Source organism: Bacillus rossius, chromosome 2, assembly GCF_032445375.1.
Source record: "Bacillus rossius redtenbacheri isolate Brsri chromosome 2, Brsri_v3, whole genome shotgun sequence".
NCBI lineage: Eukaryota > Metazoa > Arthropoda > Insecta > Phasmatodea > Bacillidae > Bacillus > Bacillus rossius.
This window is the reverse complement of record NC_086331.1, coordinates 68,855,455-68,883,242: the sequence shown is the minus strand read 5'-3', so window position 1 is coordinate 68,883,242 and position 27,788 is coordinate 68,855,455. Positions and strand designations below refer to the sequence as shown.

Here is a 27,788-nt window from a genome sequence, read left to right as displayed (position 1 = left end):
TTAAATCACATTTCCCAATGAGAAACAACTTTAATGCCCCGCTAATGTTCCTAGACCTTTTTTAAAATGCCTGAATGTGATGTAAAAACTAAACAATTGGCTTGTGACATGCTGGGCAGTGCAGCAGTATGACACGTCGCAGCACAGCCAAAAATTCAAAATTTTAAAAGTTTGGAGGAAGCAAGTGTGAAATTTGAACAGATTAGTCTGGTGACCTGGTCAAGAGTGAGGGTGAGGGAAAGAAGAACATGAGGAAAGTGACACTGCCATGACTGTCATCTTATATTGATTTCTATTCACAATGGACAGTGTTTCACCTGTTGTCTGGCAACTACACTTGTAAATATTCACCAGTTACCCGGCCATGAAACGAGATAATATTATTGCCCACAATTATCCAGCAGTCATGGTATAGTGACAATGACAGCACTGTTTGCAGTGGTTCAGACATGTGCCAGGCAAGTGAAAACAAAACCCTTCAAATTCCTAGAAGAATATTTTCAACCTTGTCGGTGGATTCATGGGCTGGCCACTACACTGTCTTGACACTGATGTTGTAAATCGGCGTGAAGTGACAGAGCATGCAATTGGCAGATTCTTCTCACAGGTCTTTGATTGAGTGGCAGTTAGACAATGGAGGGGCGAAAACTCACTGCAAACCTTTCTTCTTCCCATAACTAGAGGATGATTTATGTTATTTTTTAACCATACCACTATGTAGACTTAAACATGTACATAATAAAATTTAACTAAACGTAACAAACTATATTAAAAACTTAATCTATATTTATTTTGGGTAAACACACTGTGAATGCACAGTGTCTGTACAACGAAGGACTATAGGCTATCTAAAAAACTGTTTCTAATAAAATGGCTTGTGTACGTCACCGTCCGGCAAGCCGATAAATAAACTGCACACATTTCCTGGTCATAAAGGATTGCCCTGGATGTTGGAAGGGGTGAAATGGCTGTCACTTTTTGCCACACAGGGATTAAAATCTGTAGTATTTCCAGGGAGAGTCCTCAGGATTACATTTATCATTCCCATTTCACAGTTAACGATTTTGTAAGAGCATGCTGGCCACCTCAGTGAGGGGCTTTTTCATTTCAGGGGAGGCCAGAGCCCCCCTAGCCCCCATCAAGTATCTATACTCATGGCCATGCGCATCGGAAATATTATCACTGTGTCTTACCCTTCTTTTTTATAGGTGCTCTTTTAAAAAAGTTGTGCCATCCTTCGATAACCATTATGCATTCATGCAAAGAATCATTCACTTGTGTAAGCAGTGCAGTGCTTAGATACAAATGTATATACAGGCTATTCAAGGTACCAACACTGCTCATTCGTAAGTTGAGATGCAGAAACCTCCACAGTAACGAGTTTAGCATCCTTAACCAAATTAACAGCAACAAAATATAGCGTCCATTATAACAAATGTTCATTAAAAAAGTGTCAGTTAATCGAGGACTTACTGTATTGTCCCTTAGTAGGTGGTGCCTGCATGTGGGTGGTGGTCACATTGTGTGTAATGCCTACCCTTTAATGCAGTGCCTGCTTCTTGTATTTTGTTCTTTGCATTTTACTTTTTTGTTGTGCCTACCCTTAAATTTGTTATACTGTTGGTAGGTATGTTACAATCCAACAAATAAATAGTATGTTGGAAATACACCTTATTATATCCAACATATCATCTAAAATAAATCTTCATCATTGCAGGAATTATTCAAAGAATGTTGCATGCAAAAAACTGTGAATACCAACATACTATTGTTTTGCATTAAACTGTTAATGGTGGCAATTTCATAAGTTTGTTTGTAATACCATGCTGTTGTTGGTTAAGAGGTTAAATTTACTACCAGCTTGTTGAATGTACATCTTAGAACTATACATGAGGATGTTTAGTCATTTATTGGTATGATTTGGTTATTGTTAGTATCTATTCCATTCTCTTAATAATTTCTCAGGTATTGATTCAAGTACTTATTGTATATTAGTGATTGACTAATGTGCTGCATGTTATAAATGTTCTAGGAAGCTCTTCAAAGAGAACAATTACTAGAAAATAAATTATCAACTCTACAACATCTTGTTGAAACAACTCGACAAGCGTCAGACCTTGGGTGGAAAGCTTTGATTGATGAAGATCGTTTACTGTCTAGGGTGGAAATTTTGGAAAACCAGCTGCAGGTTTATTCTAAGGTATGAGATACTTTTAAACATTTAGAAAAATGTTTTGTCTGTTTTTTTTGTATTTAGCATTTTAATTAAAAGTTTACTTTGGTTTATTGCCATTTATTGCTGAGAAAATAAAAAAATTCATTCCACTTTCAGCATTGCACTCTGATATCTAATACAACATTCTGGCTCTACAATGAGAATCTCTGCTTTGAATATTTGGTTAATGAAATGTGAACCAAGATTTCTTTCATAAACAGATATTCATAATTATTCATAAGTAATCATAATTATCATAAATATTCTATTGAATGAACTCATAAGGCCTAATCACATACGTATATACGTACATGATGTACAGTCTACGTGTTTTCAAATTGTAATTAATATTCCTTCTAGATATACTGCCAGTTTCCACTTAGATAACACAAAGTTTTCCATTTTTGTGTTAATTTAACTTATAGTTCATTATAACTGTGCAGTATGTTGTATCAGGTGGACTTATCCAGTGTCTTGCTATGTTTACATCCTCCAATAAACTAAAAAGATATTCATTGAACCCTCCAAAGGATTTCTAGTAAACAGGCTTCAGGTTTAAATGGCTGCTTCTGATATAACTATTCTCTATTTCAGTATTGCAGTGATTGCTAATGCATTGATTTCATGTGGCGAGGGCCGTGGATTTGATCCCAACACCTAGACGCGAAAAACATTTATGAGCACTGAGTCAGTATAAAAGAGGTTCGGAGCCCATTTTAATTGTGAAAATCTCATTACTTTGAAAGGGTAGTTTCCTAGATTATTTTGCTTCCAATATTTTGTGTTTATGCACATGATTTGAAATAAATGCCTAATATAACCATATTTAGTTGTTTATATAATGCTTTTTCTGCTAAACAAATCCGTATTTAATGTTTTATATTGTAACAAACCCTCTTTTGTTAATTAATTATTTAGTTTTTACATACAAAATTTTATAGCCGTGCTGGAAAAACTACTATTATAACAAAATCGGAGGGTAAAAGGGCATTTATAATTCTACATTCAAAGTAAATCAGTTTCTTTTGAAACTACTTGTGGAAAGATTTAATTTACATTATCAGGTTTTAAGAAATATTAAACCTAGTTTGAGATTCTTTTCTTTTACTGGTAAAATTATTTGAATATTCATGAGAGGTTTATTTATTTATTTAATTGTAACAGGCCTATTGACAGCATAAAAGCCTTGGTAGATAGGTACGACAAACAGTACACAACAAGAGACCTATACTCTAATAACTTAAAAAAAAAACACAGGTACAAAACATTAATACAAATAACTTACAAAAAAAACACTACTACACAAAAGGATAAGACAGAACAAGATAAAACAATATTTAAATATAAACTTTCAGTGAGAAGGTCAAAAGTATGCAGAAATGAACCAAGATAATGAATTGAGGTAAATTATAATTTTTTTAGCATTTAAATTGTTTAACTGAGGAATTAAGGAGTTAACTATTAAAATTTTTAACAATGTTATACACTAAATCTTTTTGTTTCCTGTTTAAGGAACATATCAGAGTTTTATAGTGATGGATAGAATTTGAATTCCTGTGTTATTCCAGAAGATAGTTACAATTAATTTTATTTTCATAGCAGTTTTTAACAAATAATACATCTAAAATATCTCTTCTTGAGGACAATGAGCCAAGAAGAGAGTGTCAGTCTAATGTATTATTGAAATTTTGATTTTGACTGAAAATATTGATTAATTTGGTTTGATCTTTTTCAAGTTTGTCACTGGCAGAGATACTAAGAATGTTCAATAATAGAACCATATTCAAGTTTGTAGCTAACTAAAGAAAAATAAAGACTGAGAATTGAGTCTAGATTAGATGCATATATGCATGCATATTTAATAAATTTAATGGGAGCAAGAATTTTGTTCACAGTGGATAAAATTGTGTTGTATGATAATGTAATAATGAAAAAATAATTTAGTCAAGAACGATACTTAAATTCTTAATATAATTTGATTTCTTAATAGAAGATTTGAGAGTTTATAATCAAACTTGATGGGATGATATTTTCTAGTTAATGTAATATTAGAGGCTTTATTGTAGGTCAATTAACCCTTTCATTCCCAAATTATTGTAAATAGAAAAAATATTCTTAGGTAAAATACGGATAAATATATATCTAGAATTACAATTATACTAAAAAAATAATTTTAATAAAATATATATACATTTTGAGGATATGGCCATATGGCAACCATTGGAAAACAGAATTTAATTTATATTTATATTTATATTTGCATTCACAAGAGAGGTTAAAAATTTATGTTGCCATATGGTATCAATGGGAATGAAAGGGTTAAACCAGATTTAAATTACACCATCTATCAATTGCCACAAAATCCTTCTACAGAAGAAGACAGTCGTTATTGGAAGTAATAGTTCTAGAAATTTTAAGATCGTCTGCAAAGAGAACACCAGTTCAGCTTCTTGGCTATATCATCTATGAAAATGTTAAAGAGAAGGGGAGACTAAGTCCCACCTTGGGGGTCACCAGAAGTAGCAATATGTAACTTAGTTGACATTATTTATTAAACATAGAAATTTCTGTCTTTTAAATAACTTGAAAACCAATACTAATATTTATTAGATAACCCTAGACTATGTAGTTTTTGAATTATAATGTTATGGTTTACTGTAGGAAATGCTTTTGCTAGGTAAAAATAACATGCAACTACCTGTCCTTAAGATGAAACTTCTGAATAGATATGATTAAGAAAAGATAATAAATTGATGGTAATGGTTTTACCACTTCTGAACCATGTTTATTGTTAGAGAGTCCTTATTAACATTAAAATCAAGATGTTTTGAAATAATGGCTGCATAAAATATATAGAATTAATTTAATTGGCACGTTACATTTTATATTGTTCATTCAAACTTTTAAGTCTGTTAAAATACTTTCAGTGCTCATTGTTTTTATGATGAAGATACAATTATTTTTCCTTAGCTGTAGGACATCATGGTACCTTGGAACCGGTGTAGATGGCATGGTGGCTTATTCCGGGGACTCAATAGAAGTCAATAGATGGGAAGCCATCCGAAAAGCAGTTGAAACTCGGGAGTATGGAGGACGGTGGACGGTGGACCCACTACATCACAGAAATGCACGGTTACTTGCAAATAACAAAAGCACAAAATAACGATGCAGTCGCTAAGTCAAGGGAGGGTAGAATTTAAATAAACATGAACTCCACTTACCAATTATGTGGGCTCAGATTATGTCCTCAAGACATAAGAAGACAGAAATGAAGCACAGGAGAACACAGGGTTGCCATGTTAATGCAGAAGACAACATACATGAGGTGGGATGAGAATTTGCTAGCCGATAAAAAAACTAATTATGTTGAAAAATAGTTTTTTTTGAGAAAGATTCCGAAATATAAGTGACTATCGTATTTTAAAAAATTGTTCAGTGAACCACCAAAAACATGAGCACAGTGAACTTGACTGGCTACGGCGGAGGAAGAAAAAATTGTCATGACGATGTGTTGCATGCTAGAGCTGCCTAACTGCAAACGAATACATCGCTGGGCGACAAAAGTAGCGCTGGAAGTCGTGTGCAGCTTCACTGAGGAAGTTTTCAGGACTAGAAGGGGGAAATTAGGTTTAGACAGTATAGGGATCCAATAAAATGATGAAGCCTTTGTGAAAAGGCGGAAAGCTGCAGGCTTACAAGAAAGTATTTAGGCACTGGCAGCGCGGGGAAAGATTGGCTCAGGCAGAGTACAAACTGCGTTGGCAATAAGTTAGCAGGAAAGGTGGCATCAGGCTGTGGCCCAGTAATACAGGAAATGATGTGAGCAGACTGACAAAATGAGAAAAATAAATCAACTGACAATAGCGAGGGTGCCCTTGTGAAGAATGCAACTTTTAAGCCAAAAAGCTTGAATTAATAAAAGTTAAATACACCAAAATTAATTCCCATAAAAAACTACAAATTAAATAAAGTAAACTCCATGAATAATTTAAAAAATTTAAAAGTGTCATAAAAATTACCCAGAAGTGGTATCGTATTAACTTACCAAGGCAAATTTTTATGTCAGTCTTGGTTTGTACTGAAAGCATAAAATCATGTTGAATAAATTTTTGTAGTTACCATTTGTATATAGCCTTCATCTTAAAACTTCTTTTTTTTTAGTATATCATTTATTAAATCACTAAGAATAAGTTTTTCATAAAATGGTTTTGGGAAAACCTCTTTTTTATTTGTTTATGACTGATACTAAAAATAAAGATTTTTAAGATGAAAGGTACACATTAATGATAAATCCAAAAATTTTCAGAGTACGATTGAATGCTTTCGGAACATGCTAAGACTGACTAAAATATTTGCCTCTAAGTTAGTAAAATAAGGACTTGTTTGGTTGAAAATCATGTGCAAATACATAAAATTTTAGAAGCAAAATAATGTAGGATACTCCTTAAGCCACTGCCATAGCCATGTGACTGAATTCCTAATAAATAAATATGTTTTGAATGTGTTGCTAATTATGTATTGGTGTTATGATGGCCACACTTACTTAATCTTTTCACATGTTTATATGTTATACCGTGATGAAACTCAGAATGGTTTTGGTTATGTCTTCCTAAAGCTATGTTTACTCAAGGCCTGTAGCTGGAGACATTTTCTAGATCAAATGCACTTGAAAGAAAATTGAACCATGTAGACACTCTGTGAAAGTGAATGGTTCCAGCTTGGACTAGTGGCTGGCTATGCGATTCGGCTGTTGGCTCACAATGAGGCACTAGAATGCCAAAATCCTGAAACATGCTATGACTGAATTTGAGTATTTTTTTTATTAGTTTTTTTGCTAATGTCTCATTGAGGTCATCAAAGAGAGAGTTGGACACAATGATAGTAGGAATAGATTTGGCCACAGTCTGATTTAAGTAAATATTCCCAGTATTTGTTTGGAGTGACTTCGAGAAACTATGGAAAACTGAAATCAGGATGCCCGATCCGGGGTTCCAGCCCCGTTGCAAGTCCGTCCATATCTGCTAACTTTTACAATGTTTCCGTACAGTGTAAGATATTTAGCCCTATTGGATGATTAGGTGTGTTTTTCTTCCGGGAATAATTACTTTTGTAATGTGGTTCAATGTTTTGGATGTACCGTATGAATAAACAGCGTAAAAGTTTATGTGTAATGTAAGCTGATAAAGTATTTTGAACGGCTTATTTAAAACTTGACAACATTGCATGACAATGCCAAAATACCACAAGTTTCATTAGCTCCAAGGCTGGGAAACCTGCTGTTGGTAATCAGATGTCGGTCATGTTGAACGTGGTGTATGTAGTATGTGTGAGTGAGATGTGATTAAGAAAAGTTTGCATTTGTGATTATTTACGGTTGCTTGTACCATGGGTGTGTTTTGCTAGAGTTTGTAATAAAAAATAACTTAATAATAGCATTTAACAAGCCAAATAAGAAAACATTCAACCAAGTGTTTTTGTAATATTATAGCAAAAAGTTTCCATGGGCTTCTCATTCAAAAAATGGAAATAATTTGGCCTTTATACTGTTTGTGCATGTGATGTAAATGTTTCCAATGGCAGCAGCTGCTATGTAAAAGTTCACGAAGGAATAATTAAACATAAAAGAAGTGCTACATGTTAGTGTAGCTTAAGTAAAATAAGTTCCTATTTTGGCAGAGCTCAAAGTGATGATTACAGTGCAATTTGAGCAAAATGTTACTTCACGTCTTTTATCGTAGAACATAACTTGCCTCTATCCGTCGTTTATCATGCTGGACTTTTATTCCGGAAAATGTTTGACAAGACCAATGTAATTTTGCAGTCACAAACACCTCACATACATGTTTTAAGGAATTTGTTAACTGAAATGTTAAAAGAATATCTTGTAAAATTTGTAAAGCCGTCTATGTTCAAAACAACTCCAGTACTTGATATCAAGTACAGTATTGCAACAAATTATAAGACAGATGAATATCTTGTTGTGGGTTGTACTGCATCCAAACTAGTGGATTTATTTGAACCATCTGACAAAGCAAAGTTTTACACAACAGTCAGAAGTTTTTTTACATTGTCTTATGATTACATTCTACTGAAGTTTCTCTTAAAAAAAATAAAATTTGGAAGCATGCAGAAGTGGCTAATTTAAAGAACATTAAAAGTTCATTTTCGTCACTAAAATGTTTTGTCACAAAGTTTCCAACATTTCTTATTTGTAAAGGTTAGTGAAACCCCTGAAGAAGCATTGACTTACTTCAAGAACAGTTTTCTGTGTTACACGCAGATTATTGCATTCCTTTTGAATCTACGGAGGGTATGGCTTATCTGTGGTCTTCAGTTGGAAAAATTAAGAGGTTTGGTAGCTTAACGTATGATAGAGATTAACATGTAATGTTTCAATATTGGTCTTACCACCCAGCAATGCTGAATGTGAGAGTGTCTTCAGTAGTGTTTAAAAAAAAAAAACCTTTTAGAGCATTGATGTCACACCAAGTGCTGAACAATGTATTGTTGGCGAAATCTGATAAAAAAGTATTATGAGCAAGAATTTTAACAATAGTTCCTTTAAAAAGCTAAAGCAGACGCATACAAAATGCTGCAAAGACAGCAACAAACAAACAATACCTACTTTTTTTTTAAAACCACCCAGGCGAACAAGGTTAGTTTCATTGAAAACAATATTTTCAGTAAACTTTATCAGTATTTGTTTAGTGATAAAAGTAACCATATAAAAAATTTTTACTATTTTCATTTTCAAAAGTTGGCAGCTGCAAGTTGTGTATTATCACTGCATCACCTCACTCCATGGATTTGTGTAAACAGCAACTGGAACAATACTTTGGTATGTAATTATTTTGAAAATGTCAAAGTGAAATGCACAAACACTTCAGCTTTTTTAGAGCTGTTAAAAATGCAAGTGGGTTAATGGAATGAAGTTTTAATTCAGATTAAAAAAAAACTGAGGGAAAGAGTAAAAGCTTTAAAACTCATAGAAATTACACTGTACAACAGTTCAAGAAGTTATTGATAATAGTTAATTGAAGTATCTTATTTTTTATTGAAATATTTAATTTGACTTAGACGATACATGCTACAATCCATTCATTCCATCTTCGGATCTATTCCTTTACCCAAATTGTGAGTGTTATTTTTCTGGCCTGAAATTTTGCCTTATTCAGACATATCTTAAGGCACCATGTCAGTGTTAGTAAAACACTAAAAGTTTTCTGCAGAATATTTCAAGACCTTAAATATTGTTTGCTATTTAAAATATTCAGAATGTTGCATTGTGTGTGATAGGTATGATTTTATTTTATGTTAAATGTATTTTTTATATTGTTTTGTAATATGTGATATTTTAGCATGAGAGTGTTTAATTATATTAAAAATATTGTGAGAATTTTTTTTGTACTTTAAATTTCAATTATTGCTTGACTGACTGCAGAATTTTGCTGAAGATAAATTACGTGAAGAGTTACAGAAACTACAAGAAGACAAAAACCAGTATCAGGGTACCGCCAAGGAGTCGCTAAGAAAATTGTTACAAGAAAAACTGGATGCAGTTCAAAAACTAAATGATTTGGAACGGTAGGTGAAATCATTATTTCTGTCATAGAGCTAATGAAGTACATGTACATAATTTAAAAAAACTTTTTGCCATAACATTCTTAATGATTATAGTTCATTAAAGAAGTACTTAGTTAATTCTACTTATAAGTGTCAAGTATTTTCTTTGTAAAAATAGTTTTTACATCACCCTTATCCATAGTGCAGTAATTATTTAAAACAGTTCTTTAAAAACAAATCAATCAGGTTTAAACATTTACATACTTTAATTTGTAAATAAGTGAGGATAGTCATAGCTCCACTTCATACCCAAACTGAAGTATTTTTTTAAGTGTCACAGATGGTTCTTGTTTTTAAATATCTAATAGATATTGTAGAACTCATTGTTGTAGTTGGATCTTATAATATTTATTTTAAACTGTTAAATAATTTTGTTTATAGAACATTGAACAATACTGAAGATGAATGTGCACATTTGAAGGAACTTTGTGATAGAAGTCAACAAGATCTTCAAGACCTTGCACATAAATACTGCCAGCAGGTTCAGAAAGTAGAAGAATTAATGTCTCAAATTCAGGTTGTGTATATTTACCATTTTTATTTAAAGTATTTGGTTATGTTAGTTATCATCTCTTCACCCCAATTAGCTTATCAGTATGAAGAGTCTTAGATACCTATAAGCAAAATATCTGCATGCTTTTGCCTCTAGGGTCATGCATCCCAATACATGGCTTGATACAGTTTGAGGGAGATCCTAGTACCATTATCTCAAAAAAAGTTTAATGTTTTATGATGCATAGTTAAGCACAGATGCCTTAGGCCATTGTTTTTCAACCTTTTGAATATGCAACCCCTTTACAAGTTAAAAAAAATTGTGGTGACCCCCCAGGGCCATAATAAAACTATGTCAGTGATTTTAAAAACTATGTATTTAATTTTCTTACTGTTGAGGCCTAAATATTGATTGAAAAACCATTTGTACTGTTCAAAGAAGTCGCGAGAGCCCTGCAAATAGTAACTTTGCCATGAGGAAGGCGCAGGAGGTGAGAGGCACCCTGCGCTGCCTGCTTTCTTTTGTTTCTGTCAGTTGTCCGAGTGTGCCAATAAGTACAGACGTTATTTATTGTCTTTGCGCTTTGCTCTGTGCGAGCATAAAATGGATAAGTTTCTCAAAAGATCGCAGCCCTCCATGCCTGGTACAAGTTGCAGTGACATAAGTGTATAAAACAAAAAAAAATATACATTACGATGACAATTACTTGAAATATGGGTTTACTGTCATGAATAATAAACCTCAGTGTGTAATTTGCCGCGATGTATTATCACTTGAGAGTATGAAACCATCAAAGCTTATGCGTCACCTCTCAACCAAACATTCCAATGAAGCTGATAAATTGCTGGATTTCTTTGAACATAAGCTGAGAACCCTTAACCAACACCAAAATACCATGATTTAGGTAACCTAACCTAAAATAGGATTGTTATTTGGTGATTAAAAACAATATTTTTTATTGCTCAGTTATTTATTTTTCAAATTTTTGTCTGTTTTTAGGTATTCAGTGTCAACAAAAATGCATTGTTATCTAGCTACAGAGTTGTATACCGAGTCACTAAAGCAGATAAGTCGCATAGTTGCCGAAAATCATATTTTTCCAGCAGCCTTAGATATGGTTGAAATTATGTTAAGTAGCCAGGAGGCAAGCAAGCTAAAAAGCATACCACTTTCTACTTTTTCTCAGAATGCTACATGATACATAAATATAGATATAGTCAAACCACAATAATACAAACCTGCAGGGACCATAATTTTGGTTCTTTGCAATAATCAGGTTTGTATTAATCAATTGTATTGCAAAATTAAATCACAAAATTTATTTAATTTATAAATCAAATTTAAATGAATTTTAAACTTGCACACAATTTTATACCACATAAAATGTACTTTCTTCGGGGATTGTAAAATACAATTTTAGGATTTTAGGATGGCTACACCTGTGGCTCAAAAAATTGTTTACTGCTGTCTCACTTTTAAAAGGATGAAAGACAGAAGAATAATACCAGGGTTTACAAATTACCTAAAAATGGCATACTACCATCATTTTTGAAAAATAAAATTTCGAAGTGTTATTCCTTAACCTACAATGAAAATAAAGGACTGTTATCATTACACCAATCCCTCGCATAGCACGTCTTCACTTAATGCGAATTCAGTTAGCACGATGTAAATTTTACTGCCCTAGTCTCGAATAGCACGTCTGTAAATTTCAGTTAGCACGAAATCGCCACAGGCTAAAAAAAATCTCGGAAACGACGCGACGTCAGGTATGGAATTCGAGGGGGGAAGAGTGGTTTGGAATGCGAGGGGAAAGAGATGCGCACGCAGATAAACAAACACCGGGCCGTACTGTTGATGCCCGGCCGCAGACCAGGCCCTACCGTTGATGCCCGGCTGCAGACCAGGCCGTACCGTACAGAAACCAAAGCAGATGAAATTGGACACGTTTTTTTAAAAAAAAGCAAGATGATAGTGTTAATTTCACCCCAGAAAATATTTAACTAACTTTTATGTTTTGTATATGTACATATGGTACATACAGTAAACTCCCGGTATATCGCGCCCCGATTGATCGCAGAATCGGGTATATCGCGGGTCAAACCATGTCCCCCAGTCAGAAATGAATAATAATAATAATGGAGTAAATGGTTGACAGCCGATTAGGATAATTTTGCGTTGTAACTAACAAACTAAGCATCGGGCAGAAAAAAGCCTAGGCGTAGAAAATGTCCGCAGTAAAATTCTAAACAAGATATCTCCGTACATTATTCCTCTATCTTGTAGGGTTTTCAAATTATGGTCCAATCCAGCCCAGTGATATTTTCTGAAACACTAGTTCTTAACGTCGCTTTATCTCACAAATGAAGCATCGGACAGGGGACCTGATAAAGCCCACCATCCAGCGACATTATCCAGCGTGACTCGGCTGGGGATTGATGTTGGATAGGCTTGGTTGTCGGCAAGCGCTGGGTAGGGAGAGGCTAGCCGAGAACATGGAGAGAGGTAGAGATTAGAGCGGGCAGAAACACCAGGGGGAGTGGGGGAGGGAATGTGTTCACGCAGCACACAGGCAGAGCATGAGTCACTTGACTGAGCAGCGTCGCTGCGTACAAGGCAAAATCAGGTAGTCCGGTGTTTAAAATTCCACTCCAGAATCTTAATTGGTACTTTACTGGACATCTGTATATAAATGTTTTGTTACAACTTAAACCTACAGACGTAATATTATTGGGTAATTCATTGTATTATACAAGTTCATCTTTTTACTTTGGTATAATGTTTTAACATTAAATAGTAAAGTAAATCGGCTAGCGTATTTTTAATCTTTGCCCAGGAATTCCCAGTGGTCCAATATTTACGTGAACCATACTGTACCACTTTTGCCGTGAGGTAGTAAACAAGTCCCGGAAATGTTTATGTGTAGCGGTCTCCCGACCTTTAAACAGAGGCTGGGGAATATAACACTTGCCGATCCGAGCCACACACACTCAGCAACTCGACACAGCGTTTGGTGAAATAAGTAAAGACAAAGTTTAACACGGTTTTTAATACGGCGTCACTGATTGCGCTAAAATTAAATTGGCGCAATTTTTGTTTCCCACATGTGACCATTTATAATTTACTGTAAGCATGGATAATAAAGTTTAACCACTTGACACGATAGACGATTCTTTATTGTTTATTGTACGAATGCTAGAATCGTTTTTTTCCTGTATCTGCGGCCTGCTTCTACAAAAGACAAGCTATCTGTAAGTAAATCTAGAATTTTTATTTTGTCAATCAAACTCGGTACTTTGCGATTCATATTCGGTTTGAAGTATCACTACGGCCTTTCTTTTTAGAAGACTTTGACCACAGAATCGTGTGTAACCGCACACACTGCACTTACTTTTTTACGGACACTGACGAAGCAGATACTGTGGCTAACACCACGAGACTGGCAGCAGCAGCTTGTGTGCCGCACGTGTGTATGGCTGCGTGTGGCGCGCTCGTAGGCCGTGCGACAAACTGTGCGCGGCACGCGGGAAAATAAAAACAATTCAACATTTAATATTTATCTTTAGAATTTATTATTTTTATTTTTGCACCCGTGTTTAGTGGAAACTGCGGATGCAAAGTCCGCACAAAGGCGGGCCGTCTATACTGTGCGTGCTTGCCGACCTATTAGAACACAGGCGGTGTTTTATGCCTTTTGACCTTGGTCACATCGAAACATCGCGGTTATGCAACAACGCGGGTAAAAGTTATGTCCCCCGACAACCGCGTTAAATAGGGAGTGTACCCGTATTTTAATGTTATGTTTGTGCTTTAGGGAAAATCTAAATCTGTTTATCTGTTAACTGATTTGTTTACATTGCCGCTTTTATAAGAGGTGTGCATAACAAATTAAATGTTTGCATATGGCTGTGTGTTTTAAAGTTACATAAAACCGGTTCTTAATTTCATAAAAGTGTTTTAATTTTGTTAAGTTTTAAACGTAATAACAAAGGATCCAGCTGCTTGCTACAGCAGGCAGACAGATGCGCGCGCGTGTTGAAGGTCACGCCTGGGCGGGCAAGCCAACCTGCTGACTGACGGTAAATATGTTACCACTTATCTCCCGTTACACTGTGCCAAGTTTTCTTTATCTAACGTATTCGGTGGTAGGCTTAAAAAGATAAATGATATGACATATGCATTTTCAAGTATTATTCTACGCATTTATATTATGTAAAGATTACTTCCCTACACATCTTGGAACACATTAAATAATTTAGCCTTATATTTATGGGGACTAATGCTTCAGAATACGCGATTTCGATTAACACGAACATTTTTAGGAACGAATTAGTCGTGCTAAGTGAGGGATTGGTGTATTATCTTTACTAATAATGAAACTGTTGGAGCCAAAAGTTTGTAAATTGGATGAAATGATGAAAAATAACTACAGTAGAACCCGTTTATAGTGAACCCGCCTATAATGAATTCCCGTTTATTGTGAATTTCCGTCTCAGTCCCGGCAAAATGATGTGAGGTTATGTATTAATTTATTGGACATAGCGCACAACTTTTGTCAATGTTGATACGTTTTCCCGTGTACCACGAACAAATTTTGCAGACATAATGCACAGTTATCTCAAATATTTTCATATAATTACAAGTTTTTTCACAAAACGTCTATTCTGGATCACATTGAAGTTTTTCTCCGCAATACGCTACTCGATTGTCCACTGTTCATATTATAAACAAGTCGTATTCGAGTGGCCTCGGTAGGCTACGTGTAGCCAAAAATGGTGATCAGTTTGGTGAAAATAAAAAATAGTTTTCTCTGCATAATTAAAGAATGGACGAACGCGTGTACATTTAATATGTTATCAAAATTAAACATAAATTACCACCACACAAATACGTATGTACATTATAGCAGCAAATTCAATATTTTTACGTCTCATTTTTATCGTTCACGTTTCGGACATTTTGATTGAGTAAGGTTCGTAAGACTACCACTAGATAGAACTCTGTGGACTAAATTTTTCCATAGAAAGTGAGAAAATTTCGTTCCAAATTTAGCAACTGCGATACTAAATGATACATAGTGATCTTTGATGTGCCAGACTCGTTATTTTTCGTTTATTTACTTTTGACGTTAAAAAGAATTTCATTTTATTAAGCTGCAAATGCGTTTCAATAAGAAATACATACATAAAAATGGGTGAAAAACGCGGAAAAAACGTAAGGCATTATCTGTGCGAGATAACTGGACATTATTGAAAAGATAGACTCCAACCCCACTGTCCCGCACGTGTTAATAGCAAAGGAACTGGGAATTGCAACATCCACATTAAGTACAATATTAAACAAGCTGAACAATCTTCTTTATCAAGCTGCGAAAACGTCACAGAGTATTAAATGCCTGATAAAAGGATAATACGCCGATGTTCAAGAACCATTAGGTAATAGAAAGTTTGTACATGTATAGTTCATTAAAAATAATATCTGCATTTGCTCATAAAACTGTTGCTTTGAGTATTTCCATTCATTCTTTTCTTGGCTTAGGCCTATGTGTAGTTAAGATTTTGCTTTTGAGTATGTATTGCCAATATAAAAGTTTTCCCAGATATAAAGTTTCCCCTCTATAGTGAACATATAAACTACTCCCTTCAGATTCGTTATAACAGGTTTCTACTGTATTGGAAATGGCTATTTACATAATTAAGAACTAAAAAATGTAGTTTTTAAAAATTTTTTCTTTTTGTCTTTTGTCTGTTTGTTTGTGCATCAATTGAAAACATTAGATACCAGAACATAAATGAACAGTAGATTCACATGGAAAAGGTTGTTAAATGAATGGTGCAAAGAAATAAAATCATGGGCTTGACAGGATTGGTGTGAACCAAGCTGTGATACGTGAATAAGCACTTAAATTTTTAAAAAATGAAAATGTTAATATCCTAACAGTAATATCGGCTTCACAGCCCATAAAGGATGGTTTGGAAAGTTCATGGAAAGGTACACGACGTGAGTTGAACGTCACGCCTAGGTGTGCAAGTCAACCAGCTGACTTACTATAAATACTTAACTCCTGTTATGCAGTGTCGTATTTTGTCATATTAATTATTTAATGGTAGACTTATTAAGATAAATGGTGTGACATTTTTCATAGAGTGTTATTCTACACATTTATATTACGTAAAGAATATTTCCCTACACATTTTGAAGCCTTGAAGTAAATTAGCCTTGCTATTTATGGAGATTAATGCTTCAGAAGACATGATTTCGAATAACACAAACATTTTTAGGAATGCATTAGTCATGCTGAGTGAGGGATTGGTGTATTTCTGAAACTATTCAAGCTAAAGAAAAGATATTAGGTACCAATAATTATCATACGAAAACATCCAACCAGAAATTTTAAATTTTGCAAGAATCAACCCTTAAGGAGTGAAAAAAGGGTAAGTATATTTTAAAGATGAATAATAATAATTCTGAATTTAACTAAGCATAATAAATGATAATGGGTACCAATAATAAACATATTTGGTGAAATTCAACCGCTGAGGGGTAAAAAAGGGGTAAGTATGATTTTAAGATTAATAATTATATCGCTGATTTTATTTAAGCATAATAAATTATATTTGATATCAATAATAAACATACAAAAATTACCAACCACATTTTTTATAGTTTGCGAAATTTAACCAATTAATTATTTTGGTTACCAATAATTAACCTACAAAAATTACCAACCACAATTTTACCAGTTTGTGAAATTCAAACTCTTAGGTTGGTTAAAGGGGTAGGTGTGTTTTTAAAACAATAACTAACACTTGAAATTCAATTAGAATAATAAGTTATAAACTAAAAAAAACTTGCATCTAGAGTATGGATTGCTTATTTTTTTGCACTTATTAATTTTTTTTTAATGGTGAAAATAGGGTAAGTATTTATTTAAAAAAATTTATCTCTTAAACTAATTAATAAAGAAGTAAATTAATGGTAAAAGTAATAAACCATTAAATTATTATTAACATATATGCAAAATTCCATCTCTAAAGGTGGTAAAGGGGTTAAGTTTGGTTGTAAAAAAATGCATATTTCAGCAAATCTACTATATCTAAAGGTTAGAATTTAAGAATAAATATTAAGCATATAGAGTTACAAATTGTATTTTTTAATTTTTTGTATTTGGTCTTTTAAGTTTTGTTTTGTCATAAAAAATTCATATTTACATAGCAAAGAAAGCTGGATGAAAGAATTTTAGCAGAAACAATGTAAATAATTAATTACGTAGACTACTTTTACCATTTTTCGATATTCGAGCCTAAAAGCAGTGAAACAGTGGCACGTAGTTTTTATAGTAATAAATCATATAGCCAAGAAAATTAAAATGAAGGTAAGAAACTGAGCAAGAATAACATATAAAATTCTGATGTTAATATCATGTATTAACCTTTACCTTTTTTCTATATTCAACCGCAAAAGGAGTGAAAAGGCGGTCCATTTTTTTTGTTATAAAAGTCGTATCTCTGAAGCTAATTAAACAGGTTGTAAGTTATGTGGTATGATTTATTAACATGCAAAATCTACCAACTGTTTTTTTTTTTCCAATTTACTTAAGTTATACTTTTTAAAAGGGAAATACTGTAAATATGGTTTTAACATTAAAAAATAATATCTTCTGATGAAATCAAACTTAATTTAAGAATTCGGAAATGATAAATAAGCTACCTTCTCTTATCAAAGTTTCTCCAAAATATCACCTCTTTAAGTTGTAACAGGGGTTAATATTATTTAAAAAAAATAAAACAAGTTCTGAAATTCACTAAGTATTACCAACATAAATTTAAACTTAATCTAAATATCAGTTTATTATAATTTTTTTTGTTCACATCTGCGGTAAAAAAAAATTGGATGAGTTTAGTTTTTGTTTGATTAACGGATATTGCTATATTTACTTAGTTCTGAATTTTAACGTGTGCATCTGTTTGGGAAAAGAGGAGAGGAGTAAACATTTTGGGGATTTTATTTAAGTAATACTAAGCAAACTAAGAATAAACTAATACGTAACATAATAAATTTGATAATTGTACTCTTTATTTAAAATGAATATATAATTGTATCAGATATCCTTAAATAATGGGAGGTATTTTTTGTATTAAGGTGAAATTGTTTAATTATTCTAAGAATAGCTTTAACCATAGTAATTGAAAGTGTTAATGTAAACAATGGCATAAAAATAGTTAAAATAAAATTAGTTTAACAATTTTTTTGTCAGCCTCATGAAATGAAAAGGAGGTAAGTGTGATTTCATTAAGGTAAAATATATACTCGAACACACTGAAACAGAAGTTTTAAAATCAGGTACTTGATCTTTACTTAATATTAAAAGTTTTATGTATTAGCAAGGTTTTTATTAATATGGTTTCACTGTAAATTATAAGCATTTTATTATAATAATATTGTTACGAACGTGAGCAAGGCCGGGACACGTGCAGGCGCAGAGCTGGCTGGCGACTGCCGCAACATGAGATGCACCGTGCCCGTCTGGAAGATAACAAGGATTGTCGCTTTCCCCCCTCCTTCCCACCACTCCCCGCGCGGCGCCCTGCCTTTGACACGTAACTGAAACCTGACAGCTGCGGAGTTACGCGAGCCGCCGACACGTGTTTCGAGAGATTTCTGCCGTCGTGTCGGCGCGGAATGACACGACTGGCCCCGGCCGCGCTCGTGAGTTCCAGAAATGGCGGCTGATGTATAAAAAGAGGACGTCGGCCTCAGCAGGAGAGTTCAGAGAGAGAGAGAGTTCAGGCGGGAGCCTTCCCGCAGCGGAGCTTCCGGGGCAATAGTGCCGTGGGTGCGGCAGAGTGGCCAAGTCCTTGGATGAAGGTTCCAGGGCAGGGTGTGAGTGAGTTCAGAGTGAAGTCGGGAGTTTTCCCGCGGCGGAGTTTCCGGGCAATAGAGTGGTGAAGTCCCTGGACGAAGGTTCAAGGGCGAAGAGTTCAGTTCCGAGCGATAGTGTCGCGGTCGCGGCGGAGTTCCGAGCTAGGCGTCGAGTGGGATCCAGGCGAAGGGGAAGTGCGACGGCGGCGGCGAAGTGCGGCGACGGAGTCCTGCGACGGAGGACCACGAAGGGTGCTGCTGCGAGAGTTGCGCCAGAGGTGCGGCCCAGCGAGGTGTGTGGATTGTGAGAAACGAGTGACTGGAGGAAGCAACATTTTTTAAGTACAATTGATTAATTGTCATTTTTATATTATTAGCTAGTAATGTAAATAGTGGCAATAAATAAAACTGTGTGTGATAAAAATCTTTAATTGGGCTATCCTTTACGAACCCGCAGTAAATCGTAACACTATTTACTAAAAATATTTGAAAGCATATGGCAGCATTTGGATCAGTTGGTTTATTCTGATTTTTGTGTACTTGCTCTAATAAATTTTTATGTTGAAAAGAATAAATAATAATTCTATAAATAAAAGTTGTAAAATCCATAATTATTTTTGTCTTAGATTTTGAAGTTTAGATATTTGGGGAAATGTAATTTGCAGTTTATTTAAATAAATGGGATTTAGTGACTAATATATTCTATCAATTTTATTGTCATTTCTTTCTGAGAAGTTGGAGTATTTTTTTCATCATGTTGAAACTGTGCAGGTATCTAAATAGTTACAAATTACCAGTGTTATTTTTAGCTCAAGGTGCACTGCTGCAAAGGGGCCTAAAAATGATTGATTGAAGATACCTTAAATGAGCGTATTTTAAGATTTCCCAAAAAAGTAATGTTTAATGACATGGTTTTGGTTTAAATGGAATAACTTGAATGCCTAGTGGTGGTTTACTGCCAGGTGGGACTTCATTTCTTCTGCAGACTCTGGTGCTGTGGACATGCACTGACTACAGTGTAGTCAGTTTTTGGTTTATTGACCTAAGAGTTTTCAACAAGCACTATCCCTCATGATTAATTCTTGTTTTCATCATTGGGAACATTTTAAAACTTAAAATTGGTTAAAGTTTGGGGTACGAAGTGCACATTGTCAGATCCTTATATTTTGTTATATATAGTTCCAACATTGTTTTTCTCCATCTAAACCTACATATTTTAGTGTAGACTAGAATTCAAAACGGACAGAGTAAATGAAGTATTTGTGATATCAGTTATTTTAATTCCAAAGTCTTATTGTTGTATATGTTTTGGCTAAGATTATCTAAATTTACATCATATGTGTTAGGTTGATAACACCTAAGAATCATCTCGGGTAACTCTTTTATCTTTATAGTCAAAGTGCGACTCGATCTTGTAACAAAGACATCATTTTGTAGCAATGTTCCAACCACATTTCTGAATTGGTCATGTATTATTAGATTGGTTTCCTAACACTGTGTCGCTTTGGATATCATGCTGTTATTATATCATATCATAGTTTCATATCATCATTTAATACATAATCATCATATATAATAACATATAATCATAACATTTCATAATATCATATCATTTAACATCATATCATATCATAACATCATCACCACATCATCTCATCTCATTATAATATCATCTCATCACCATCTCATCAACTCATCTCATCAGAATATGAGCCCCTTAGTTGCCAAGTGGTGTAACTCCGAACGTTTATTTTTGAGATAAAAAGCCTTTTGTATTTCTTCTTGTAGTTTATTCAAGGCATGTTCAATTTTATTCAAATTGTCAACATTTAATATATGTTAGTACTAGAAATAGCCCAAAAAAAAGACAATTGAAAATTTTGAAAAATATATGTATTATATAAAACTAAAATACATTTTTAAATAATTTTTATATGTGAATTATAGTTCTTTTATTTCTTTTAATGAAAACTTACTAAAATATTGGGAAAATTAATATCTGCATTAGAATGTTTTACAAGTTTATATTGTAAGACAAAATAAAACTCTAAGAAACAAGTCGTAAAACGCCTTAAAGATGAACTTGGTAAACATAATAATATTATCTTAATAAAGTTCGTAATGTGATCAGGTTATGAATCTTCTTCAGAGTTAGAATCTTCCACTTATTCTTCACCTGGAGGAACGTAACGTGAACCCTCATCGCTGTTAAATCCGATAAAAATGGGATGGTAAATAGGAAATGTGAATGTTAAGAGGTCAGTCATATCATTTTTCTTTTATTCCATTACTTTTAATCCATTGGGTTAGAGAATAGTTTGTTCTATATGCTCTAATAAGCACGATCTTCCATGTCTTCTAGCAGGATAATGGTCTAGCTTCTTAAAGTCCTTGAATTCATTGAAAGTTTTCTAATATTAAAGGGGAGCAGTTTTTCATACTGAATATGCTGCATGAGTAAACAATTTACCGGTTCATTACTAGCAATTTTCTTCCTTTTTGTTATTATTATTTTGAGTTGATTTGTGCTATAAAAGTCATCTTTTGTCATTTCGCAAACAATTATTTTTTTGCGTCGTTTTGCTGAGGCTATTACACAGTTCCAGTCAGTAGGAAGAAAAATATGTTTTTTTTTCTCACTGATATTTCAGTAGCACCAAAGTCTCGGTCACTTGATAAAAAATAATGGCCAGACACAAGAAATTTTTGCTTCATTATTTCAACAGAGTTTTCAGGAGATTGGACATATTTTTTCATTAATGATAGGGTTAGATTTATATTAATAACTAGCAGTCGCTAATGATTTGGCTTTGGCACAATAATTCACCCAACTGAGTTCTTGCAGTAGCAGTGTCTTAATGCTTACAGTACAGCAATATGGAAAAAAAATTCAAAATTTACTTGGTGGTCAAAAATAGTGGCCACTTGCAAGTATAAAAATTAAATATCCCAAGTAACATAGAAATTACTTGGCTACCATACAATTTCTGCGTGTGTGTAAATTTTGTTTCATAGATTAACTTATGTTATTCTTAAAATGATAATTTATTATTTTAATATAATTGTGTTTTGCATCAATTTAAAATAACATTAATAAAACAATAACATACTTTTTTATTTAATTTTTAATAATACCTAAGTAAAAGAAAACAATCATTAAATACTGTTTCTTTTAATACCAACGAATATTTTCCAATAAAAGCCAGTATTTTCCAATTGAAGCCAATAAAACCAATATTTTCTGGTAAAAACCAAGTCTTTGCCAGTGGCATAGAATTTACTGAAAATAGGTGGCATTTTGCCAACCCTGGCATCCAGTGCGTGTTCTGTGTATGTACTGTGAGTTCAGTGTATGTACTGTGTGTACTGTGCATCCAGTGTGTGTACTGTGTATCCATTGCATGCCCATTGTGCGTACTGTGAGTCCAATGTGTGTGTACTGTGTGTCCAATGTGTGTGTACTATGCATTAAGTGTGTGTACTGAGTGTACTGTGCGTCCAGTGCATGTACTGTGTGTACTGTGCGTCCAGTGCATGTACTGTGTGTACTGTGCATTCAGTGTGTGTACTGTGTGTTCTTATCTTTTGTTGAATTTGTGTCATTTCGTTAAATATGTGAAGTCAAATATGTTATAGCTCTGAATATTTACTGGTTCAAAATCTCTTGGTCTTGATAAAAGATTTTTCAGGGATTCTTTGTCCTATAGTAAGCGTAAAACATGTTCCGTTGGTCTAAATGTTTGTAATTGATTTAATCGATACTGAAGGTCTGACACTTTAACCCCTTAACATATTAACCCGAGTATATTCGTTTTTTTACATTTGGCACGTAATTATTAACCCGAGTTTACTCGTTCGACTAACAAAAACGTGCGTCTGATTATATTATTTCGAGTTTTCTCGAATGAGTTACATGAGCTCTCGCTAGATGTCGTGGTAGGTATTTTCAGCCTTTGAAACAGACTTCCAGTAGTTTTATGTTACCCACTAGATGTCAGGGCAGATTCGATCCATCACGGTACCCTACTTACACGCGTTCGCCGTTTGTGTTTGAAAAATTGTACATTAGATGTCTCTAATAGTACTATTATGAATTTATGATGTTCCCGCCAATGTTTATATATTTTAGCTGAGGTGTCAACATTACTGTAATGTGAATAATAGAAATTGTTCAAAATGAGTGATTCCGACAGTGAAGGAAGCGACGTGAGTGATCTTGATAAATTGGGATCTGATAGTAGCGACAATTATAATGACATTTCAAGCTCAGAAGAATCAGGTAGTGAAGAGATATCTGGCAGAATGTGGTGTGAGATAAACTGTAGTTTGCCAACTATCTCTCCTCCAAGATACCCATTTACAGGTAAACCAGGCGTCAATGTAAATGTAAATGTTGACGATAATTTTCTTCGTTATTTTCTCTTATTTTTTGATAATGATTTGGCTGAACTCATAGCTACAGAAACGAACCGTTTTGCATCACAGTACATTCAAACACATCCTCAAACAAAATGGAAACCAACAAACAAAGAGGAAATCTATGTTTTTCTTGCACTAGTTGTGGCTCAAAGCATAGTCAAAAAACCTACATATCAAATGTACTGGGCTAAGAACCCAATATTTGACACACCATTTTTTAGGAAAACCATGCCATTTCGCAGATTTGTTCAGCTGAAACAGTTTCTTCATTTTGTGGATAATGAGTCATATGATGCAGCCACCCATCCAAACCCTAAACTGAACAAAATATGGCCTATATATATATTCATTTGCAAAATAAATTTTCTGAACTTTACACTCCAGAAAAAGATGTCACAGTAGATGAAAGCCTTATGTTATATAAAGGGCGTCTAGGTTGGAAACAGTACTTACCTCTCAAAAGGGCGCGGTTCGGAATAAAGTCATTCATGTTATGTGAATCGTCAAGTGGATATGTATATTCCTTCGTAATTTACACCGGACGAGGAACCAATTTTGATGATGAATACAAAGGCTTGCCAATGTCGTCACAAGTAGTTATGTCATTAGTGAAACCTCTTCTTGGGAAAGGTTATTGTGTCATTACTGACAATTTTTATACCTCACCACAGCTATCAGATATGTTGCTATCACATCGAACCGATTCTTATGGGACTGTGAAAACGACAAGAAAAGAAATGCCACCAGAATTGCGGAAACAAAAATTGCCGAAAGGCAGTGTCATTGCTTTCCAAAGAGGTAAACTATTGGCATTGAAGTGGATGGACAAAACACCAGTCACAATGTTGTCTACAATCCACAATTCTGAAATGAAAAGTGTTACAATCTATGGACAACAGCACATAAAACCACAAGTTGTGTTAGATTACAACAGTACAATGGGAGGTGTGGACATTGTTGACCAGCGCACAACAGACTATGCAGTACCCAGGAAGAGGGGGAAAAAATACTATAAGAAGATTTTTTTCCATTTAGTGGACCTAGCAATATGGAATTCATTTTTGTTATATTCAAAGTTGGGAGGGAAGCAGTCACATTTGGAGTACAGAGAGGCTGTTGTCAAAAATTTGATTGAACAGTTTCACAAGCCAACAATGTCGCCAGGACGAGGTAGGCCTGGAAAATCAACGAATCCACTGAGAATGACTGAACGTCACTTTCCAGCTACGATCCCGCCAACTGACAAAAAAAGCAATCCTACACGCCAGTGTGCAATGTGCAGCAGGGTGACAGATGCACGGGGGAAAGAAATACGGCGTGAAACACGGTACATGTGTGAAGACTGTGGTGTGCCACTGTGTGTAGTGCCGTGCTTCAGAGTTTATCATACAACAGCAGACATTTAGGCAGAAATTAGTTAGGCTTACAGTCAGAGTGAAATGCATTCAAGAATAACTTCACAAATGTCAATACAGACTCGTGACATTATTCAGCTACTGTATTCAAATAAAAATTCTTCTATTTATTGTGCTGTGAAAAAAACTGAATGTCTCACATAAAAACTTTGTTTTTTGTAAAGAATGACATCCTTGACATTACAATGATTTTTTTTTGTATTTGTGAATGTTCAGCTATTGCAATTAGTGTATACTGTACAAACCTTGTGAGGTAAATTTTTATACGAAGATCTATTCGGACTGACAACATTTACATATCATATGTACATATTTTGTTTTTCATGTTATTCAGGCAATTTTATAAAAGTAGATGTAATTTTGTAAAAGAAATATGGTATGTTGCAAAAGTTATTTCATTGGTTTCTATGTAAGCTTATACTATATCTGGCTAATGTTATAAATATTTTTAGTAATCTTAGTGAATATTAGCACTGACGAGTATACACGGGTTAGGAAACCAGTGTCCATTCAAAATGACATGATGGTGTGATAAATGTGAAATTTTAATGTATTTTGTGTGGTATGTCCATTTGCATATTGAATAGGTAAAATATATTGCTGCACAAATGTGATTTTCAGATAACTACTTTTGAGAAATAATTCTAACCATGCTGAACATTACTAATGTTGTTATAATAACTTCCAATTTGTGTTAAATGTTTTTATCTAAATATTTATCTATTTAATTATATTCCATAAATATTTATAATGTATTTACATATATTTCAGCAATGACGAGTATACTCGGGTTAGTAAAACAGTGTGCATTAAAAATTACATAATTTTGTAAAAAATGTAAAAACGTATGTTTTACATGTGGTACGTTTATTTGCATATTAAAAACAATAGATTACTGCAAAAAAACCAATTTTAAAAAATGTTTTTTTTAGACACATATATCTAGCCATAATATATATGTTAAGGGGTTAAAGACTTTGTCTTGACTGCTTGTAATATGTTATACTAGCTGCCCGACCCGGCTTCGCACGGCTATACTAATGGAAAAAAATTAAGCCACATCTCCCATTTACAGTAATGGTAAATAAAAAAAAATTCAGTGAAAATTTATTACAATGCTGTATAATGTACCGGAGAGAAAATGAATAGCACCGATGGTTTCCCGACTCGTGCACGCAACGTACAACTGATGTACCCGTACTTCGCTACGGCAGTCTACAGGCAGATCACTCTTGCGCCGCTCATTATACATGCCCCTCCTTTTGGGTACGCCACTGCCGCGCGATGCCCATTGCCATGGAGACGCAGAAGGCATGAACAATGCCAAATCCTGTTCTCATGCAGACAAAGTACACACTGTTGCCTGGTTTTAACCTGCGTGACATAAGGAACATTATTGTGAAGTTTAAAGTCTGTAAAAAATATATACTTGAAAAAAAAAGGGCAATTTTTGATATTTAAAGTACTCGCAAAATTTGAACGGTGATGAGGACTGCACTAACAATGAAATAGTCGTTGCCATAGAGACGAAAGAAGCATCAACAAAGCAACAGCCGTTGCCATGGTGATTTCCTACCAAAAACTGGAAATTTTGATATATTACGCCCCCGAAACTCCCCTTGGGATCGGATTTCCGCAGAATCCTTTCTTAGCGAGCGTCTACATCACAAAATGAGTAACTATGCTAAATTTAAAGTCAATCGGGTGTATAGTTTTAGAGATCTCGTGATGAGTAAGTCAGTGAGTGGTATTTCGCTTACATATATATATATATATAATATACAAATCCTGGTCAGAATTGTAACGGGAGAGGAAAATTATTGATGGTCCGAAAAATGAAATTTAATTAAAAATAATAAAAATAATTCTAGTAAAAGAAAAAAAAATTAAACACAGAGAGAGGAAAAAAAACAATACTTTAGGTTTGCGATTTAAAGTGATAAAAAGTATTTAAATACTAATTGAACTCTTATGAAGGTACTGATTGCTTCGTTGTTAATATCACACGGGTGTTTTTTCTTGTATGGGAAAATTAAGAATGATAAGGCATCTAGTGCGTGGCAACAATGTTAATAGGCAATAGGAAATAAACTTCTAGCACCTGCGGCATTGTCAACACACACTTCGTACGTGTACTGCATGTTGTATCTAACCCCCTCCAACATATTTGATTCTAAATTGGACTTTTAGTAAGGATCCCTAATGTTATTGATAATATAATATAGCCTATAGCCTTCCTCGATAAATGTACTATCCAACACTGAAAGAATTTTTCAAATCGGACCAGTGGTTCCTGAGATTAGCTCGTTCAAACAAACAAACAAACAAACAAACAAACAAACTCTTCAGCTTTATAATATTAGTATAGATGTTCGCAGGCTTTCACGGCCATTGTCTGAAGTAGCTTGGCTTCTGGGTTGTCGCAGTGTCCTTGGTGAATTATTCACCCACGTTCGGTCGACATTGCAGTCGCCATCATCAGGGAGTAGGTAACTGCTCCTTGATGATGGCGACTGCAATGTCGACCGAAATGTCTGTGAATTATTCGCCAAGGACACGGCTACAACCCAAAAGCCAAGCTACTTACATTTATATTGCGGTTTTTACCACCACTTGTGTCTGAATAAACAATTTTGTGTTTTTTCCCATGACAGCATGTATCAATGTGTTTTATCAAGCAAAATGAAATTTCCTGAGACCCTCTTGAAGCTTGTGTTTCGTCCCAAACATAACAATATGCATTTTCATTGTTAAAATTGTG

The 27,788-nt window shown here is 34.1% G+C and overlaps 1 protein-coding gene across 14 annotated transcripts in view; it reads left to right on the top strand.

Moving 5' to 3' along the window:
- LOC134529350 (sarcolemmal membrane-associated protein-like) overlaps nucleotides 1–27,788 on the top strand; it is a 236,039-nt gene that overhangs the window by 59,209 nt on the left and 149,042 nt on the right. For all 14 annotated transcript variants that reach the window (XM_063363326.1, XM_063363327.1, XM_063363324.1 and 11 more), the window contains 3 exons: nucleotides 2,033–2,200; nucleotides 9,657–9,799; nucleotides 10,220–10,355. In XM_063363326.1, the coding sequence (XP_063219396.1) occupies nucleotides 2,033–2,200; nucleotides 9,657–9,799; nucleotides 10,220–10,355 (447 nt within the window). The remainder of the gene's footprint in view (nucleotides 1–2,032; nucleotides 2,201–9,656; nucleotides 9,800–10,219; nucleotides 10,356–27,788) is intronic.